Source organism: Melospiza melodia, chromosome 3, assembly GCF_035770615.1.
Source record: "Melospiza melodia melodia isolate bMelMel2 chromosome 3, bMelMel2.pri, whole genome shotgun sequence".
NCBI lineage: Eukaryota > Metazoa > Chordata > Aves > Passeriformes > Passerellidae > Melospiza > Melospiza melodia.
Genome location: NC_086196.1, coordinates 30,522,102 through 30,544,205, shown reverse-complemented (window position 1 = coordinate 30,544,205; position 22,104 = coordinate 30,522,102). Strand labels below are relative to the sequence as shown.

The 22,104-nt window shown below is 45.2% G+C and overlaps 1 protein-coding gene across 1 annotated transcript in view; it reads right to left on the bottom strand.

Moving 5' to 3' along the window:
- Nucleotides 1-16,613, bottom strand: part of RSPO3 (R-spondin 3) — a 58,221-nt gene extending 41,608 nt beyond the window's left edge. Inside the window, exon 1 of the mRNA XM_063151129.1 lies at nucleotides 16,351-16,613. Within this exon, the coding sequence (XP_063007199.1) occupies nucleotides 16,351-16,447 (97 nt within the window). The 5' untranslated portion in view covers nucleotides 16,448-16,613. The remainder of the gene's footprint in view (nucleotides 1-16,350) is intronic.
- Nucleotides 16,614-22,104: the final 5,491 nt, after the last annotated feature.

Genomic DNA, 22,104 nt, shown 5'->3' with positions numbered 1-22,104 from the left:
GTGGACACTGGAGTCAAATTTTGTATCCAATTTTTACCCCTTCTCTATTGGAACTAGCACATTCTACTCAGTGATCACTGAAAATAAATAGAGCAATTAAAATTTTAAAAATCTGTATCACCGATCTGTTACGATAGAAAACTCTGCTATGGTGTGCCCATATATAGACATATACCTGCTGTTGACTGCATTCCTAGAGCACCATTTATTTTTCAAGCAAACAAATTGGCTAACATGTAGATGTGTTTATGCATCTTCATTGATCTCAGTTGGTTGCAAAAGCAGCATTTTTTATTCTCAAAATTATGTCCATGGGAAAGAGACTTCTGCTAGAATAATTTCTTAAGTATTTCATAATAAGCTCCAGAACAGTGTTAGTGTTCAGTCCTTCTCTGCCACAAATATCCTACTGCACAAGGAACATCTAAAATACTGTATAAACAGGATAATTTTGGAATACAGTAGGGGTTAAAAAAAATCCACCAGACCAGTGCTTGTCTTTTCCCCTGTAACACATGACAATTCTTGATACACTTTGAGGTGGAAGGGGACTTGGTGGTTTGGGGTTTTTTTAGATTTTGCTTTTGATTTTTTATTTTTGGTGGGGTTTTTTGGGGGGGGTGGTTTTTTGTTTCTTTTGGCAGGGTGGGTGCAGGGGGGAGGTTATATTTTTGGGGCAGACCAAAGAATAGCAAAGATGTCTTAACAGAGACTCTGAGTGCTCTTGTGGCTTTATACGGATCATTTAAAATGCATTGGTCAGGGTAACACACTCTGCCCGTTGCTGTCTGGAAGATTTGCAAGCATGGTACACACTCTACAGAATGCTGTCTCTGTGCTGATATTTGTAATGATAACACACTGACACTCAAATTACACTGTGCTCTGGTTGCTGCCTTCTGTCTTGTCCTTTCCTTACAAGCAGCCTAGAGGTAGGACTTTCATATGCATTTGTAAGGAGTCTGTAGCTGCAAACATTAATAAGAGCTATCACTTAGGAGCAGTTACTTGCACTTTGTTTAATCTCTAATGGATTCTTCTAAATATTTACAGTAGAACAGTTGTCAGACCAAATGCTGGACATTACTGGCAAATTCCCAACAGTCAAAAAGGAAAGAGGAGAGGAGAGGAGAGGAGAGGAGAGGAGAGGAGAGGAGAGGAGAGGGGGGAGGAGAGGAGAGGAGAGGAGAGGAGAGGAGAGGAGAGGAGAGGAGAGGAGAGGAGAGGAGAGGAGAGGAGAGGAGAGGAGAGGAGAGGAGAGGAGAGGAGAGGAGAGGAGAGGAGAGGAGAGGAGAGGAGAGGAGAGGAGAGGAGAGGAGAGGAGAGGAGAGGAGAGGAGAGGAGAGGAGAGGAGAGGAGAGGAGAGGAGAGGAGAGGAGAGGAGAGGAGAGGAGAGAAGAGAAGAGAAGAGAAGAGAAGAGAAGAGAAGAGAAGAGAAGAGAAGAGAAGAGAAGAGAAGAGAAGAGAAGAGAAGAGAAGAGAAGAGAAGAGAAGAGAAGAGAAGAGAAGAGAAGAGAAGAGAAGAGAAGAGAAGAGAAGAGAAGAGAAGAGAAGAGAAGAGAAGAGAAGAGAAGAGAACCTACTTGTTGCATTCTTCTGTGGGGCTTTAGTGAGACAGGTTCTGCATTGAGTAGCTTGGTGGCACTGAGCAAAATGGTCCAGAGGATTGTGCAAACCCCAGCATCAAGTTGTGGTTCAGTCATGTAAAACTGCCTGTATTCCTTTTTATCTTGGGGAAAATTACTGTTTGACTGTTTGCTTTGCAGACACTGAAGTAAATAAACTGTGTGAAAGGCCAGTGGCTGCTACAAGAGGTGGAGGAGCTCCAAATTGTTTGAGGTTGTCAGCACAGCACCATAGCACCTGCTGTTCTCTTGGACGATCTCTTGGCTGGTAGATCTGGAACCTGCAATATTTCCCTGTTGTTGTGGCTCCCTGACACAAGTTGATATGGACTTTAAAATAAATAAAGTTAATACTCTGAGGCTGAAAGAAAGCCCTTGGTGGGCCTCATCTCCTCAAGCTCTGAAGTTACCTTGGCTCTGGTGAGACCGGGGTGGGTGGTGTGAAGCAGGTGTGGAGGAGTAACAAGAGGATGGGCAGCAGTAGGAGCCTGTGGCTACTGGGAAGGACCTCTGTGCCAGCAGATCACTCACCAGGCTGTCCAGCTGTGTCTAACAAGTGGGGTCTTGGGCAGGCAGGAGGAGGGGACGGTGGCTGCATCACTGCTTTACAGCTGGCAGAAGTGCTGGTACATGGGAGGGGGGCCTGAAACACGAGGTACTTGTGTGTCTTGCTCTCCCTCACTGTGACCCAGCAGGTCTGTACTTACACAAAAAGGCATCAAGGATTGTTATCTTTCTTTGGAAAAATTTCCATTGACTTGAAAATGAGAGCCTTGCATGAATAAGAATCTATGGATTTGTCCAGATATATAAGTTTTATGTAGCATTTGCTATTGTAAAGACCTGTCCTAATTTTGAGACGTGTGTGTGTCTGTGTGTGTGTGTGTGTGTATGAATGCATGTATGAGAGGGAGAGAACTCTCGCTGCCTACAACTGTTCTGCCAAGATAAACTTTGGAGCATTTTATAAATTAACTCTGCTCTGTGTGTTTATTTTTCTTTTGGAGATTCTAAAAAGAGACTGTTCAACCCATCTTATTAGGGGCAGCACATTTTTTTAAAGAGAAAAATAAGTTCCGACTCTGCACTGGAAAGTATTTGCTATTTTCAGCAAAAAGTATTCTTTCCTTCTGACCTGGCATATTAGATAAGATTTATATTTCTGACCTGACATTAGGTAGTTAAGATTTATTCTTCTATATTAACTTTACTGAGCTTGCAAGCTATTCATTTACAGCATAGGGAATATATTTATGGCAGAAGCAAAGAAAGTTCACTACAAAGTAGTAAAATATGTTATTAGGAGTGTCCTGTAGACTGATGAAAATTGTGAGTACCCTTGCAGCTGGCTCCCTTCTGACTCTTTTTTCCTTTGTTAGTTCAACTTTAAAACTTGAATTTGAAGTCAGTTTCAATGGCAAATAACTTAAAAGAGTCCAGATGATTCCAATATATCCACATATATGTACATACATTTACGTGTGATTGAGAGGTGTGGGGAAGGGGATAACAAGTGACTTGAATTCTCTCCGCGTTCTGCTGGCAATGACCCAGGCATAAGTAACATTGGACCTCGCTCTCCTGCCAATATAAATCAGGAGGAACTCCACTGGGGTATCAAGCTGGTGTGTGAATGAGTGCTGAATCAGACCTGGAGCTTTTCTCTATCCAAAGGTGTGGACCCAGGCAATCTGTTAATGTCCAATTGACTTAAAGAGGGGAACCGCAGACTATGATGGAAACCTGGAAGTACTTCAAGACTCTATAGGCAGGATGGAAAGGTTGGAAAGTTAGAGGCCTCCTATTGAAATCAATGGCAAAACCTCCCATTAACTTCAATAGGAAAAGAATCAGGCCCTAGAAATATCTGGAAGCCAGAGAATTGCATGGCTCAAGAAAAAGGTAATAGGAGCTGATGACTTGCACCAATAAATCACCAATGCAAACCTGGCCATGCTTGGTTTAGGCTCAAAATTGCTTTCATCTGATATTTGTTTGAAACTTGTTCATTGTAAAGCCTTAAAGAAGAACTGGCAGCTGAGAGAGCTGTCTGAGCACGAGGCCCCGGCTGGACAGGGTGTGGTACCTCTGCCCGGCGTCACCGGAGCGAGTCCATCTTAAAGAGAAGCAAGGAGCACTGGCCTGCCTGTGGAGACAGCAGTGCTCACACTGTCCTCTGAACCAGAGGGTTTCTAATTCAGAAACTTTCAGACTAACTCTGTAAATCCACTTAGACTGAATATTTTGGGGGAGGGGGACTATGGCTCCACAGCAAGCCAAGAGGAGGAGTAGATATTTCCATTTGTGGACTTTAACTCCTGTCACAAGCGAGAACAGAGATATACAGAGCTTTGAGGAATTAAATGTGTTGGAGAAAGAGCTTGGCATAGGGAAAGTTGGGACCATCAGGCGTTACAAGAGCTGGGAATTGCTTACAGAGTGCAGTGAGCAGAGCTGCACATTGCAGTTCAGCTGAGGAACTCTGCTGCCCATCCCGTCTGCATCAATGCAGCTGAGGAGGAAGATTCTACTTCTGAACAAACTCCTATTTGTAAGCTGTACTGAGTCGAGGCCAACTGCCCTGCCACACATCTTGACCATCCCTGACAGAGTGGTGGGGAAAAGCAGGACATTATGGAGGGGGCTTTCCTCCTTCCTCAGTATTTTCGCAAACAAGGCATTTGTTCTGCTGGTCCCTGAAGGGGAGAGCAGTAGAAAAACTGGATGAATAGTTTGGTATCTGAGCTTGGTCAAACAGCCATGGACATGTTCAATGTCAGCTGACACATTCAGAATAGTTCTGAATTTTACAAACTTCACACTTCCTATTCTTGCATTTGATAGACCTCAGGACTAAATTCTCTGTTGCTCTATGCAAACCTTCCCATCCTTCCTTATATCTGACATAGGCTCCAAGGATTCACATCTTTCTGTATATGCAGAGATTCATGGCTTGTTTTTACAATTTGTCTCTGTAAATCAAAGTTTTTCACTGCTTCTTGTCTCTTACCAAGAAACCCACTCCTATCATCAAGTCATTACACCACAGCTCAAGGGCATCCTTTCTCTTTCCACCATTACTCCCCAAAACCCTGGTTTCAGCAATGCAAGTTTCAATAATTTGTAATTGAACGGGAAAACTACGTCGAGGAAGAAACTTGCTTGCAGAGACAAACAGGGGGGTGAGGATGAGAGAGTACTAAAAAGATGTTTCTTTGGGGTGACACTCAGGAAAAATAGAAGTTTCTAAGACCATGAGAAAATAAATATTTTAAAAATTGATTTGACAAAAGACAACATTATTGTACATCCTGTATGTTGTATGTATGATTGCATGTGAATTCTGGTGTCTGTTCTGGTTCAATGCATTCACCTGCTAGTTCTCATTTCCAGCAGGCTTGGGCTGGGTTCATGTGTTGAGTGGATTATGAGAAGGACATGGATCATGCATGTATTAAATCTGGCAGGCTAATGGAGCTGATCTAGACTTATTACTTCCTCTACCACTTGCCACTTCAGAAAATGTAACATTTTGTGTCCGTTCCTATGCTCACTTATTTAGCTAGTCTGTTCTGGTGAATGTTCTCATGTTGTGAATTACTTCAGGCACTACTTTGAGAGATAGTGCTCAGGTTCAATATCTGTAGGAACAGAGGGAAGGCAAAGAAGGAAAATACTCAGGAATACACAGTGCTGGACAGGGTGAATAAGTAAACCATGGAGAAAGCCATAAAATATTTCTCCTACACTTTAAAGTGGCAAATTGCATTGGTTCTCTGACAAAAGACAGTGGAATACCCTCATGTTCTGTACCAGCAACTCACAAAGCAAATTGCAGACTACATTTCTGCTCCTTTTCTTGGTGATTGGCAACAAAAACCTCCAACTTATCATGTTTTTTTAGTAGCCTTTATAAACATTTAGGCTGGATTCAGTGCACATGCAAATTTTATGCTGGCAGGGCTCTGTGAGATACTTGCTTCCTGACATGAGCTGTAGCTAGAAGCAGAATCAGTCCCTTAACCTTTGTGACATGTTTATTCTGCCTAAACCATCTCCCATTAAAAACAAAGCAGAGGCTCTAATTGAAAACCTTGGGTTAGTATGACATGTGCCTTATGATTGTGACATTTCTGTTTGCTGATAAAAGAGAGGAATATTGTCTTTCCTTGCATGTGCACAGATGCAGTTACAGAAGCGTACCCATACGCATGGCCAACCCCAGGAACATCAGCAGCAGTGCTGCTGCATTATCACAGTGGCAAGGAAAAACCCTTCTCACTGTAATCACCAATTTTCCCTGCCCAGAGCATCATCTTCCTTCCAAGCGGTTAAGTAAAATTCCCAGCCTAGTGATGCAGGTCATTTGAAAAGCAAGGAAGGTTTCATAACCTAAATGGGAAGGGTCCATATAACTCTCTAGTACAGTTTTAAACGTGACAAGCTAAGCAGAAAGAAAAAAGGGTCCCCTACCAAGCTTCCCAGGCAATTTTTTTGCTGTTCTTTAATTTACCATTTGGTTTAACCTACATAAAACTAGTAATTTTGTTTTCCATGACCAAACAGATGATAAAAACAGTGGGAGAAGAGATGGAGTTTTCAGACAAACCAAAGGACTTCACGTGGAGTCAAAAACTTCTACCTGAGGTTATCAACATGAATTTCACCTATATTTTAAGACAATCTTTAAGTGAAAATACTTTAATTCTTGCTTGTGCTGATGTGAACTTTTTGTGTGAATGAAAATATACAGATAGATACATATGGGAATGAAAATATACAGATAGATACATAGACATTAATGTGTAGAGGAGAAGGAAGAGATGACAATGCATAAACATAAGTTTTTCCAATTCTAGGACAACAGCTGTGGGGTCAGGGGGTTCCAGGGAATTACCTATATAAGCCAGAGATGTTTCTGTAGCAATTAAGGAAGATGAGATGGAAGATTCTACTTCTGAATAAACTCTCTTATATGGAGTACTGCAATTTCTGTGACTGATCTCTTATGAGCAAGATGTGCCCAAGGTCTCTGCATACTTCCAGATGAAAAACACAGGCCCTTTTTCCTGTTCCCAGAATTAACTGCAGCCAGTCATGGAACCAGACTAGAAGGCTCAACCAGCAAGTATCATAGATGAATAACTTACTTCTCAAGAAATTATGCAAGGCTTCAAAAAGGATTATGGATTGGCTTTCATAATGCTTGGTGGTCTTTTAGTGGTAGCTATGGTTAGAATCCTCCTCTCTCACTGAAACTGTGGAAATTCAAGAGAAGGCTACTCTTTTGATTAATCTATTTTATCTGGACTCAGGTGTGATTTATCCTGAGGGAGGAGTGAACTTCTCTGCTCACTGGGTGGCTGGAAATGATGTGATTTCAGAAAGAGGTGAATAGCAGCCTGTCCTCATCTTGAACTGGTACAGTTCAGAGTTTCCTTTGTGGCCAGCCAGATCCTGGCAGAGTAGTAAGATGCCCCCTCTCTGATCACTCCCCACTCGGTGCTTCTAACCTCCATAAAGCTTGGGAAGCCTCGTGTTTGGCAGAGTATCCAGGTACAATATGTAGATACCTCATAAATGAAAGCGTGATTGAAATTTCCTCCATAATTTTTACGTTCATAGAGTGATTGAGACATTACAACCATAATGTATGTCACTGCTTGTTAGATATACTGAACTCAGAGTTAGTAACGTGGCAGCTTACTTGCTCTATGTTTGAAGGAAGCTGGGGCTTTAAAGCAGTATCTTAGTTAATTACTCAGATGAATGAACATGGTACCCCATCATGGAAAAGAATAAGCACTTTCAAATCATATTGATTTTGTAGATTTGTAGAAGAAATAAATTATACCAGTGGAGATAAAATGCAATATTTTTGTCCACAATCTGTCTAGGGGAACGAATTTTTTATGTTTATCTGTTCCTCAAAATTACTTTCAGAAGTAATTATTTTTCAGAAATAATGTATGACCTAAGCAGCAATGAGGATGCCCTTTTGCTGACATTCACTTGAAGCTGAATCCTACAGACAGATTTTTACACCTCTGAAACTTCTCCTCAACTGGTAGCTTAAAAAGCACATTTAAATATTTTTATTCCTAAAGTTGGGGCCTTGATCTTAAAAATACTTGTCTAGGACATAGCACAAGTTATAAATTCTACACTCTCATACAGAATTCTACTTTCCCTTTTAATACGCCCTCAACTCTGAAACTTGTCAATTGCCCAACTCTTCATAAAACATAAACACAAGAGACAAATGTGTGATTTCATTTTGGACTGCAAAACAGAAACTGTTGTGGGGTTTCTTTTTTTTTCTTTTGCAAAACACAAAATCATGTCATTTATTTGCCTTCCAAGCCTTCAGGATTTTGCTATTAAACATCTGTGGCCAGTATGCCCAGCACAAGAAGTCTCATTTAGCTGATTATTTTTAGTTCTGTGTTATACTAAAACTTCTGGAATCTTCATCCATCCCCATGTGTTTGCGAAATACTTGCACTTAACATCTTCTGACTCCCATGTTGAATAAATAGCCTTTGCTCCCACTTTTCTATTTGGGAGGGCTAGCACTTCTAGGCAGTAACATAAAGTAATATAACACCAGCAACTCATTATTCAGTGGCATAGAAAACGTGAAATTAATAATGAACATTCTAGGAAAAGGAAACAAGGTTATGAAACACTTGCCGACACTGGTTTGAGTAATCTTCATGAATAAGCAACTCAATAATGCTGGACAAGTGTGTGTGGGAGGCTCATTCTGGAGAAACTGGCTGTTTTCCTCTCTCTGACCAGTTGAGCTGTTATGATAAAAAATGTTGTTGCTAAAGAAAAATCCTTATGGGAGTATTGCATGTGCTGATAACATACATAAACTTTGTAAACATATTAAAGTGTCGGGTTTTAGTAGCTCTGGTTCGTGTGGATGTTCGTAAAAGTTTTTCAAGGAATGCAATGGAAATCTATTCCACCAGCTGGTTGCTTCTATGATTCTGGTTTACATGAGGACCTTGTCTTCCTTCCCCTTGAAACACAAACTCACCCTGTAGGGAAGCTGCGTTAAAATATCTAAGCCCTGCCTCTGCTGTGACTTCCCATGAAAACACTATCACCAGTGAAGCTGTGTACCCAGGGAGTTATCTGGGGAGAAGTGGGGTGGATAAACTGATGCTTGGTAGATTTGTGCTGTTCCAAAAATGCCTGCTTTGTGTCATGATGAACTCCATTGACACCTGCATCAAAGTACAGCTGGGAGCTCTGAGGAAGATATTTCAGTTGCCTTTTAGTAGGTGAGAAGAGTTGGGTGCCTACAAAAGGGGAAAAATCCAGCACGCTGAACAAAGGAGCCTTAACCTGGTCTGAAAAGATGAGGTCAGAAACTGTATCAAATCCTGGATGTCCAGGGAATTGAGGTGCCCTGGCACTACTACACTGCACTGCAAACCAGTACATTCTTTAACAAAAGAAAGGAGAATTCAGTCTTTTCTTCTGAAACACACCAAGAAGGGAGCAGCAGCCCTGCTGCCCCTTAACGCATCCAAAAGCTTAGCTGCTAAAACATTTGGCCAGGAATGGAAAACCTAAGCTTAATTCTTCCATTTAGCATGACTCTAGACTATCTGTATTGATATTTTCTAATAAAGTGATGTTTTTCACCTGGATTTGCATGTAATCTCAGGTCGCCGCCCACACCAATTTTAGTTTGCACAGGAAAGACCAGGACTTGAGGGCTGGGTATGGAGCAGGAATGCATGTGGCTTTATTCCAATGTCAGTAAGAAATGATCTGCAATATTGTGTGCTCCATGTGGAGGAACTTGGCATTGATATATTTATTATTTGTTGCTATTTATTCATTGCGTTTTTTTAACGCAGGGTTTCTTTAAGAGAAAATTTTAAAGTCGCTGCATGAAAGGATCTGAGCACGGACAGATGTTCAGTGCCGGTAAGATGAAACATCACGTTAGAAATTACAGACCATCTGAGAAATGTCCGAGTGTTGAGGGTGAGGTGGAAATTACGCATTATTTGAAGGTGAGTGGCTAATATTTAAATCCTGTCCCAGACACACCTTAGGCACCTCATGTCCAGTTCTTGGATATGAGCCCTTCTGTGTTTGCCCTTGCCCTTTACAGGAAGCCACAGGAATCACACATCGTTACTATCCCAACATCTATCAATGACCTCCTGTTTCATTTTACAGTGCCCCAAAATCTTCTTTACCCTGCAGAATATATTAAATGTCTGAAATCCCATCTAGGACCTTGCAATTTTAAACACGAAACCTATCAGGATGTTATACTGACACACATTAAGAAGCTTGAAAGGATAAAGTTTATAGCAGCACTACAAGAACTTGGTGTAAACCTGTGGTTTGGAGTTTTACTTTTATTTAAAAGTACTACTACAAGCATTCCTTTATGCTCTTCCTTCCTCTTGTTTGGAGCCAAAATATCAGTGCAGGACTGGGGTGCTGTTTCGAGCTGGCAGGAGCTCGGTGGCACTGCCACAGCCAAAGGCTCTCCCAGTTCAGCTCTGACTCCCCATAGGTGAGTTCTTGCCTAGGAGCACTGGAGCAAGATGTGTTTTGTGGCTCCTTTACTTCAGTGGCTGTTATGTTTGTTTACAGGAGTAAGTAACACTAACATTTTAAAATGCAAGGTCGATAGCTCATGATCTGGAAACTGAAACACACAGAAATGTTTATTAGTCAGCTGTCGGACAACCGTAGTACAATCGTTCCTTAAGTAGCATTGCTCATCGCACTGCTCTGTTCTAGCAACAAAAATAAGGTTAAAGTACTCATTAATAAAATCTGTTGGATTTTATTATTTGACAAAACACCTAATTTTAATGATTCTGCTGTCACCAAAAGCTCAGTTATTCAACTATTTATACAAGAGTTGGAGCTCTCGTCTTTTTTTTCTTTTTTTTGAGAGTCATAGCATGTTTTGCATGAATAAATGTTCTCTGAGTACTTTCTTCTAAAGCATTGTTTGTGGTAATAGCAGACAGTTTTGTATAAAAACGTACATGGTTTCAGCTGCCTTTTGTCATCTGATAAGATTGCTTTGTTCAGAATTATTTTGGTAAAAAAATTGGCCAAGTGATTTTGAGTCGTTCAGACTCCAAAATTAGAAGTGAGACAAAAATATTTTTTTATTATCTTTTTTATCTCCTCCACCAAGCTTTCGCAACTTCTACTTTAATTTCGAGCGAAAGGGACAACTCACTGCAGGGGAAAATTTGTTCTTGAGAACATCCATAGTTTTAATGGAGAAGTGTTCTAGTGGTCACTGTCTATAAATGATTGAGTATGAAATGACAGACAGCTTGCTAATGCTAGCGATAAAGTGCAGTGGTGCAGCCAGCACACTTGCTCTGCAAACCAGAGAGCAAAATGAGCATGCTAAGCAAGAGAAAATTACTAAGTCTGATTTTTGAGTTCTAGCTCAGATTTTATCAGGTGTAACTTCCTTAGTCTCCAGTGAAAAATTTATAGCAAGAAGAAACAGCAGAATGGGGATTGGCAAAGGCTTGGTATGTTAAGGGCAAAGCTCAAAAGAAGAAATTAGTCTCAGTTAACTTGTTTGGCTTCAGTTGGCTCAATTGGTGGAAGTAGTAAAATAGTGATACTTTTCATATGATTAAGAAAGAGACTGCCTCCCAAGCAACTTAAGTATGATAGTTTTGAAAGGTAAGAGGCATTGTTTTATTCTCTTTAGGGACTTTACATATTGGAATCATGCAATTTTGCAAGTATTTTAGTATGGGATTTCTTCCAAATTCAAAATGTATCCGGACATCCTGCAGAAAAAAGCTCACTCCAGCTCCAGCACAGTCCATAGGACTTTCTCCACTGAAAGTAAAAGAGGCATGTTAAAACTGTCTTACTAATAATAGCAATATTTTATTCTCTCTGCAGAGAGAAATAGGACTTTTCATGTATTTTCAGGTATACCATCCTACATCAATATCTTTGAGAAGTTGTAGTAACATATATTTAAAGTCTAACACGAATTTTATATAGTATAAGAAATGTCTTCAGCAAGTTATAGAAAAAAAATTAAAATTATCACCCTTTCAGATATCAGGTATGAAATGGGAACCGCTCAGTAAAGTCCTTTAGTCTCTGGGGATAACAACACTTATTGTTCCACATGTGCTGGTATGATCAGGCACAGATTTTACATACATACTGAATTGTTGTTTTTTTTTTAAATAACACAAGCAGTCCATCCTTATCATGCTTCAAAAGCTTTCAGCGATTGGTAGTGATTTTCTGATATTTAATTTTTTAAGATATCTCTACAATAAGATATGTCCACAGTTTACAACAACACGATGGAACAGCTTCTGTTTCCAATGACTGCAACAGGAATTTTAAATGGGCAGATTCTCATCCAAAAAATGAGAAATATTGTTTCATTGCAAAAAAGAAAAGGACACACTTGTTGCCATCAAAGTATTTACCCTCACAGTGCTAATATGAAGAGATTAGAGAAAAAATTATCAGCAGCATACAAACACTTTGAAAGAGAACTAACAGTAATTCAATCCTGCCCAAGGGGTGCTCTTGATGGCTGCTTGCCTGGCTAACTTCTGCTTAAAACTGTTGCACCAAAATACAAAATTATTTCTATTTTTAAAAATTAGTAACAATATCTATATTACATATGAATTCTGTAGTACTGCCATCTGTGACGTGCAAACCCTGAACATACATGTAGATATCTATAATATAGATAGGTGGTGAACTATTAAAAGAATTGTTTCTACAATGAAGTGTTGTTTTAATTAGTAATTTAACTCCTTTTTTCTTGCTGACATTCTACCTCCATGTGAATTACACCCTCCTCAAGAGTATAAAAAGACTGAAGAAATAATTTCACCAGTTGGTGTTTTGTCAATATTTTCCTGGTTTGTTTTAATTTATATATCTATCTATACAAATGGGCTGTTAAACACCTCCCTAATTTTGAGTTTGTAAGTAGCTGTATGCAAACCAAGCCAGAGATGCAGAGTGTTTGCAGACTGGAGCCCTCCACTAGCAATTGTGACCAGAGGCAGATGCTGGAAGACCTGCAGTCCCGCATCAGCAGAGGAATGGACAGAGGAGCAATGGAAGGCAGGCAGGAGGGAAGGCAGGAAGGCAGGAAGGAAGGAGCACTGGGTATCCTGGACGTGCTATTGTAGTGGAAGGCAGGAGACAATTTGACGGGCTACCAATAATCACGGGAGCTCTACCTCCAAACTGCATTTCCATAGAGTCATACATATTATTTTAGCCACAAATGTAAGAGTGTAGTAGAAATACAGAATTTTCTATCAGTTTACTTATTCTGGATTTCCAAATTTAGTCCGTGGCTCGCTTCTAGTCCACAGGGTCATGGCAAATGGTCTGCCGGTCACTCACAGACCCGCAGCAAATAATATTTCATTTCCGTCTACTTGAGGGTCAGTGAGAGATGTACATAACTGTCAGTACTAAGTTTTGGGGGTTGGTAGTAGTCTGCAGAGCCAAAATATTTTGGAGCTATTGACTTGATCGTCCTTTTTTTTCTAAGCAAACTGCAATCACTGGCCAATACACAGAAATTCTTATTTATTGGTACGCTAGTCTTTACTCAGCTGCATATTACTCTGTCTTGTAAGACTCAAACCTGCAACTTTGTTAATCTTGATTGCTCTTATCAGAATAAAACCACAAATTTCTCTGCTAGTGGTATGTTTGCTTTTAACTTTTATTGATTGTGTTCTATGTCTAATTCTGGACCAAATCATCTGTCTGCACTTTGTTGTTGACTTCAGAGGAGTTTTATCTCTCCACAGCCGACTATATCTTTACTACTGATCACGGGACAGAAATTCAGGACTCCCCAGCTAGAAAATTCAGTAGGAGTTTGGAGAGCAAAAGGATTGCGAACTAGACATTTCTCATAGGAAGGATTACTTTGGCAATAGGTACAAAATAAGTAATGCTTCAGGACCAGATCCTTCTGATGGGATAATTTAACAAATTAACTTCAATTCTTACCAGCTGGGACTCTGGCATGGTGTATTCTGAATTAGCCAGTTCAGATTTTATAATTACCTTAAAGTATGTAAGTCTACAATATAATACATGGAGTGGAGGACTCTGATAATAACCAAAACAAAGTAACATGGGCTCACTGACTGCTTGATGGGAACTTATTTGTACTATATTTTAAAATAAGCAGGTTAAAGAGAAATTTTAAAATATTTCCCTAGAAATGTGCTTATTTGTGACTAAAGGAGACTATCTCAGCAAAAGAAACAGAAATCCAGGGAAAGTCTTCCACACAGTAGATTAATTTGGCAGGTGCCATCTTTATCTGCACACTGTAATTATAATAAAGTTGCACTATTACTAACAGCAATTCATAGGTTTTTTAAGCCAAAGTGATTAGTGCAAGAGATCATAACCACTTTTATAATCTTTCATAAACACTCAGTCTCTAATTCTTTGCTTCAAGCTAAGTAACCACTATTTATGCCAAATCGTGTTTTGCAACCAGCTGGATTTGAAGACCTCGGCCAGTGGATGATGGACAGCACATCCAGGTGAGGTGTTCTGAAAGGCTTTTTGCCTTCGCTGCCAAAACAACGAGCCAGGTTCCCATTCTGACCCTCTAGCTGTGATTTTCCAGCCACTTGTTCTGCTCTGAATCTATGCTAACTCCTGCACTTCAACCATAAAACTTCGCCATAAAAACTTTGAGCAAGCGCTCGGCACCTTCCCCACGGCGTACCAACCAGCTCAACATTCGCGGCCAACCCTTCCGCCCCATTTCCCGAAAGCTGCCCCGCTGTGCAGGTTGCCTGAGGACGAGCGAGGCGGGACGGCGCTCTCCGGGAGGAGCACGGCGCGTCTGCCCCTCCGCTCGGGGCAGGAGGCAGACCTGCCTTCTCCCGCCGAGGGAGCGGGGCAGCTCCGTGCCGAGCCGAGCCGAGCCGAGTCGAGCCGTGCGGGAGCCGAGCCGTGCGGGAGCCGAGCACCTGCAGGGCGGGCTGCCCGCCGCGGCACGGGACAGCAGAGGTCGCCGCCGGCCCGGCGCTGGCCCGGCGCGCCGCGCTCCAGGTGCCGCCGGAGCGAGTGCGGGAGGAGGGGGCCCCGCCGCGCTGCCCCCCGAGCCCCGCCGTGCCCCCAGCCCGGGCCGAGCCTCCGCCGAGCCCGCGGGGTGCCCCTCCTTGCCCCCCGCAGCTTGCGGGCCCGCGGTCGCCAGGGGTTAAAGGAGTGGGTGGGAGGTGATGGAGGCTGCGGAGCCCTCCCTTGCCAAGGATAATAAACCGGATGCCCTGACATGTTTTACTTAGCCCTTAGTGCTCCCTCGCTGTGAGGCCGTGGGGATCGGAGGGCTGGAGCCCCGCTCTCTCTCGTCCGCAGCTCCGCTTTAGGGGCACTTTAGGTGAATCAAAACTTGTTTGCAGGAGGCAAACCATACAAAGGAGGCTTTCAAGGGCCAGCCGTGCCAAGCAGGGCAAGGGAGCGAAGGCTGAGCAGGAGAAAATTAAAATAACAGTACCTCCCCTCCCCGAGGAAGTAACTCAGTTACTTCTTGCTGATGAAATGCAGGGGGCTGTGTTTTATGACATTTCCTCGGTGTCTGCAGCTGTCAGGGGGAGCGCACAGGCACGAGCAGCCCCTCAGAAAACGCCTCCTCTCCCGAAGCAGCGGCGGGTCCCATTCAGGCGGGGTGGCGAGGCCGGGTCGGGGGCACGTCCCGCCGGCCTCTGCCGCCGCATCCCGCTCATGCACGGCTCCTTGCGGCAGGGTCACGGCAGGGCTCCGGCCGGCGGCGCTGCCGGAGGTGTCACCGCGGATCCGAGCCCACACCGCACCCCCAGGCCGGAGCCAGAGACCGCCAGAGCGTGGAGCGCCCCGCGACCTGGACAGCGACTTCCCAAGGGGGCGACTCGCTGCTGCCTCCCTGTTCTCTCTGCCCCGATGACGGGGGGCTCTCCTTTCCAACACTCACGGGGGGCAGGCAGCTTCTGCCAGCACCCTGGGCACTGCATCTCGCCCCCCCGGCCCCCGCCTGCCTCTGCCCCGGACCCGGGCCGAGATGGACCGGGGCCGGTTAAATCAGAAGGGATGGACTGCCCTCATCCCATGGGATTAAAATCTAAAAAATTTTAAAAATTTTAAAAAATTCAGGGGCCACCGTCCCAGGACGGTGACAATGGGTGACTAGTGGCCAGCGGAGGCTGAAAGCCAACGGGCCGGACAGAGCCGGGACACCCCCAGCGCCCCTCAGCATTAGCCTATAGCGATAATCCGTAATGCCCGCTCTTGGGAAGGGGGCTTCCTGACCGGGATGGAGAAGGGCGCTTAGGGCATACCGGCAAAAAGTTACCTGTCGTGTCATCGCCCTTTCCCTTCAGAAAGAGGAAAGACCTAAGAAAGGACGTTCCCTTTCACCAGAAATTAAAATGTAAAGCACCAGACGCAGGTCTTCCCAGAGCCCGCGCTGCTCATCCCGGTGAGGTGAGAAAGAAGAGCAGAGAGAGGTCAAAAATCGCTTTCATCCCTCCAGTTGAATGAAACTGCCTGCAAATCCGCTCGGCCGCGCCGCTGACGCGGGATTTAGTTCCCAGAGCACTCCCCCGGGCACCGGGGGCACGGAACCCCCCGGACAGGTGAACAGCACAAGGAGAGGAACCAGAAGTTATCAAAGTATAAATCTCTTCGCACTTACTTCTTCCCTGTCGCCGTACCCTGGAGGCGTGCTGGCTGCCAATGTATTCCATAAAGTTCAAAGTGATAAAAAACCAAGAAATCAGTCGCAATTGCATAGTAACCCTTTGAGAGTTCGACTTCTCCTTTTCGTCCTTTTTTTCTTTCCTTAAAAAAAGAAATAATAAACCGGGGTGGTAGGCGGCAAGGGATGAACACAGCAGCAGAAATACCTGCACTGAGATCCAAAGCTGGGCTTGGCCGGCTTGATGTCTTTTGCCTTTTTTTTTTTTTCCTCTTTTTTTTTTTTTTCTTCCTTTTTTTTTTTTTTTTTTTCCTTTCCCTTCCCCTTGGCTTTTCCTATTGCACTTTCCAGCAGTCTGCCCCGCTACCTGCCGCGAACCTCAGAGGGCAGTCAGCAGCGGAGAGGAGCCGAGCAGCCGCCGCCGGGGTCCATGCCGGGCCGGCGGCCGGCAGCATGTTGTGCGGGTGCCGGGGTGCGTGCGGCTGTGCGCGCCCGTGTGTGCGAGGTGCTGACAGGACGGATGGATGGATGGCGGTGGGAGAGGAGTGTGCGAGGGCGGGAGCGGCGGGGGGGCAGAGGGAGGACCCAGCCCCGCCGCCGCCGATCCGGAGCAGCCGCGCTCTGCGCCGCGGGCACCGCCAGCCGCCGGGCGCAGGTGGGCCGGGCCCCCCCGGCTCTCCCGCCCGCCGACCAGGAGCCCCCGGGCTTCATGCGGGAGCTGCTCCTCGGCGGGGCCCCGGGGGAGAGGCCCCGGGGCGGGGCGCGCCGCGCCGGGAGGAGGCGAGCCCAGCGCCCCGGCACGGCGGGAGGAGGCTCCCCGCTCCCGGCAGAGCCCCTCGGGGCAGCGGCGCCCGAGCATCCTCCGGCAGCGGGGCTCGGCAGCCTCGCCGGCGGCCCCCTCCCTGCCGCGGGTCCCGCTCGCCTCCCCTCCGCCGCCGGCCCGGCCGGGGTCACGCCGCAGATGCCGCTGCCCCCCGCGCCCCGGCCCCGCCGTGGGGAGGGGCGCCCCCACTCGCCGGGGGACGGGGCGGGGTGCTCAGCCCTCCCCTGCCGAGGGGCGCACGGCGCGCACCCTCTCGTCCCCGAATTTGCCCCTTACGTCCCGGCTCGCAGCGGAGGTGGGGAGATGGGAGTGGGGCGCTGCGGGGCCTCCTGCCTCTCGGGATTTTTTATCTGCGTTGTGGCCTTTCCCTGCTGGGCAGGGGTGTTCCAGGGTGGCTTCTCCGGTGGGAAGGAGCAGAGCAAACCCGCGTGTCCTGCCGGGGTCGGGGACCGTCCCCACGGCCGGCGGGCGGCAGGCTGCGCACGGGGCTGGCCCCGGGCCAGCGGGGTCGAGCGGAGCCCTGAGCCCGGGGTGAGCGCAGCAGCCTCTCGGCCCGGGAGCCCCGGCAGAGCGCCGGCAGCCAGGGCACAGCTCGGCTGCACCTCGGCGGAGCGAGGCGGCCTGTTTGACAGAAGGGTATCGCGTTTCTTTTCTCCCGCAAGGGTTTCCTTTCGGGGTGAAGGGGAAGGCTACAAAGGGGGTGGTGAGGTTGATTCAAGGTAAAACTGGCGACTTCACTGAGCCCTCTCTCGCTTGCCTTCTTATCTAGGGTGCCTATCGCTGGGATGAGAGAGTGAGCCGTGTAAAGCGGCGCTGATCGCATCAAGAACCTCAATGGTGTGAGGAGCGGCCACTCTTATTTGTAACTGTTTTCCCCGCTCTCTCCCCCCGTTGTCCCTCTCAGAGCTGTTAAATATCGGCACCATAAAATGTGGGGGATTTAAAGGTCTGTGGGAGGCTCCCTTTGAAAAGGACTCTGGGGAAAGTCTTTCTAATCCAGGATACTTGAGCCGGATGGGGTGGGATTGCCAGAGAGGCATAAAATAAAAATCATTCAGCAGACGAAACTAGGGGCTACCCTGCCATGTAGAAAGTGCATTTGTCTCGATGTTTCGTCTCCTTGGAGGTTGAAACTTCTTGTGTGCTAGTGTGTACGCATAAATAGCTGAGCAAGCCAGGCGAGTGGCACAAATAAACAAGGCAGTGGAGAAAGGATGGGACATGTATGTGAGCCAACCTGCAGCTAGCCAGCCAACTCACTCGAGCAGCATTAGCACCAGTGGGCAGAGAAAGCATGTCAAAAAATAAACGCTCCGCAAGAAACATAAGGAAAACATTAAACAAATGGGGAGTGCAACTCCCTCTCCTTGCTCTGACAAAGCACGACTGAGAAACTCTGCTCACTGTCTCTCCAGCCTCTTCCCTTTGCTGTGTCCTCGCTCCAGCAGAGATGCGTGGGACAGATGTGTTGGGAGAGAGCCCCGGGGACTGCTTGGGTCACCCAAGAGACTCAGCAGAACCGACTCGTGGAGCGTGCCCCAAGCCAGGGCCAAGCAGTAGGGCAGGGCATGCATGAGTGACCAGCAGCGGGGGGGAGAGGTGGTTTATTGGCTGTGGAAGAGGGGCAGAGACATAGACCGAGGAGAAAACAAAAGCTGTGCCTTGACTCAAGACAGGATCCAAAAAGCGGCAGGGTGAGAGGACGCCAGGAGCCTGGTTGCCTCCACAAACCAGCCCCATTAGGGGGGAAGAAAACCACCCAACAACAATAACAAACTGAACCCATAAACAGTTACTGCCATTCTGCGATAAAAGGGGAAGATTTATATTGTTGAAATGTGTGGAAGGAGCTTGTTCCAGAGCAAAACTCTGGCGTGCAATTCTCTGTTTATGTCGCTCATCCCGATGGATGAGATATCAGCGGCAAAGTTCAGGCTGACATCAGCCCTGGGGAGGCAGAGCCAGCGAGCGGGCTGGGCTGCAAGGGCTGCACAGCTGCGCCTGCGCCCGCGCTAGGTGGACCATCAGTTTTGGGGAGATCCAGCTCGCCAGAAGCCTCCCTTCACCAGGCTGGGAGATGTGAGGAGCAGCAGCAGCACACACTGGGAGGGAGCTGGATGCAGTGTTTCCTTGCAAGTGAAACAGATGAATCGGAAACAGTTCCCAGGGTGGTTCAATGCAGCACTGTTTTGGGGTTTATTAAAGAGGGTGGGGAGGGACAGAATGGCTGATGGTCTGTGTGCTGCTGGAAAGTCAAATACGTCTGTTTTACTGAGCTGCAATGAAGCCAGCAGCAGGAGTCTGTAAAATCAGCTAGGTATTGTTCTGCTGTGGTTTGGATTTTTTTTTTTTTTTAAGGATTGTATCCTTTCGTCAAAGAGTAATAGTGTGTGGTGTTTTCACTATTGTAATTCCTGCCCATCCCGTGCAAAATCCCATAGCTAGAAAATCTCGATTTCAGTTTTCCAAATAGCTGATACATTGTATTGGAGAAAAAGGTGGCCTCAGGATCCTCAGATTATATTGCAAATAAAATATTAATATTCAATTAATAGCTGATATTGTGTTTGCTTAAAATGGCACTCTAGTCATAAAAACTAGCCATGTGAACAGGACAGCTGAATGCTCACCCTTTGTCATTCTTCTCTAGACTGGAAATAGTTTGTGTAAGTGAACAAAAGAGTCACTAATTTGCCTTTTCAACTTGGGAAACACAGTAAAGGAATAAAGGATTGCTTCTGATATATAACTTGAAAACGAAGCATACTGTGTCTGATACATATTCTTATTTTTCAGGTACTGATCAGGCTGTAGATGGCATAGGTCAGACTCCACCACCAAGGAGTCATTCCTGGTAGCAGCTTCCCCACAGATCTGGGTCAGTAATATCTGAGAAGGGAGAAGGATTGGAGGACTGGAGCAGGAGTCCTGAGTAACAGTTGCACAACTCAACGCATCTACTATTTGTTAAACACCCACAATATTCTTGGCACCACACAGGACCCCAAATCATGACAGTCTTTGCTCCAGATTTCTCTTTTCCTGTGCTAACTAAGGGCAAGCACAGTTGGCAAAGCACACAGAAAGACACCAATATATAAGAAATTACCCAGAACCCACACCCACACACACACACACACACACAGACACAGACACATAGATGTAAGTATTTGTGTTTCTGTGTGTGTCTCTTTTCCATATTTCCCAATCTGACAGTTGTTACTTTTCTCTATGTTTCCTAACATAACCCATTTGTTATTTAGTCATGTTCAATTTAGGAGGTTAATCTCCCTTAACATCATGAGTATTCTCAAAAGCTGTTAATATCACAAACAGAAGATTGTACTTGAATAGTCTAAGTATACTGAAAAAAGTGAGTGATGAAAAATGCTTTACTCACAAGTTGAACTTAAGTATACTTTTTAAAAAAGAAACTGATTCCGAAAGATCCAGTCCCAATATTCTTAATAATGTCTTTATGTTTCAGATATTTAAAATATCTAATGGCAGAACACTAACAACATGTGCAGCAGAGAACAATCCTACACTGGCAACAAATAGACTAGATGACCTAATTGATTTTTCCCATCTCCGACTTGTGCAATTCTGTCATTGTAATAAAATCCCAGTGTAATCAAAGTTTACAGGATCAGGTCCTAAATTAGCATGTCGATCTGGACTACCCCTCTGTCTGGGTCAGGTCCAAAGCCTGCTGCTGTCAGCTTGACCTTTTATCAGTCTGAGAGAGGTTTGATCTGGTCTTCGGGATCACACTGGAGGAGGGATGAATTGTTGTTTTATTGTATGCGGGGGAAAAAAAAAAAGGCGTATTTGCAGGGAAAACACAAACAAATTTTGTAGCACAAACCTTCCAGATGCAGTTCAGTTAAGAAAGCCCAACAAGAAAGCCTCAAAATGAGAAGTTTTTGGCACAGAGGAAGTTTTAGCAGTTAATACGAGGATGATCAAACCGTGCTAAGTCATTGTTTCTCTGTATTCATCTATCAGTTGGTCTTCTCTTGGACTTGCGATCGAATTGTAAAACTCTTGGGATGCAGACCAACTTTTTGTTCTGTGCTTGCAGAATCTGTGCCTAGAGCAACTGTGTCTGCAAGAAAAGGTCTCAGCATTACCATGGAAGTATCTGTGTATTTTGGGTGCAAATACTCATTATAGAACAGAAGCAAGAAACATAAATGTTTTTCTCATGTATGTTAAATTGAAAGAAACCCCAAAACTTTTGATGTAGGCTTTAACCACCCAGAAGGCAATACTAGAATAACTGTAGTGGCTTAAATTCATGCATCAGTTTGCCCAAGTCTGCTTCTCCTGTGGTGACAGCCCATAGGGTGGAACTATCACTGGGTAAAGCTGGAGGATGTGAGTAACCGGCAACAAAGGTTCACTGCCGTCTGACACATGCATTTGTCTAGGCATTGATTTCTCTATGATTTCAGTATTTGGGAGGAGCTGTTTTCTCACTTTGGCAGTGTTTCCTGTGAATTTCTTTGGTGTTAATGTCCATCTAAGTAGATTCCACACTTACCCAAGCGACTTGCTCATTCCCACTTCCTGGGCTCTGTTGGTCCAAGGGTTTGGGAAATATCCAGCTGAGAAATGAAACACAAAAAAGGTTTTTTTAGCATATTCGGTTTCCTGGTCTGGTCCACCATAAGGAAATGAAAAAAACCTGATGTGTAAAACAGTAAGGGCAGGGAGTGTCTCAAATAGGTCAGTGAAGCAATCTCAGTACCGTAGGTGAGATTACAGATGTCGGGTTCCTCGGAAAGGCAGGGACAAGGGAACAAGCCCATTTCTCTGTGTGTGTGCTCACTCGGCACACGGCGTGGGTGATGGGCAGGTTGCTTGGTGTTCACTCAGAGGAACAGGTGGGCATGAAGAAGAAGGATGGTGGTGCACAGTGTTGA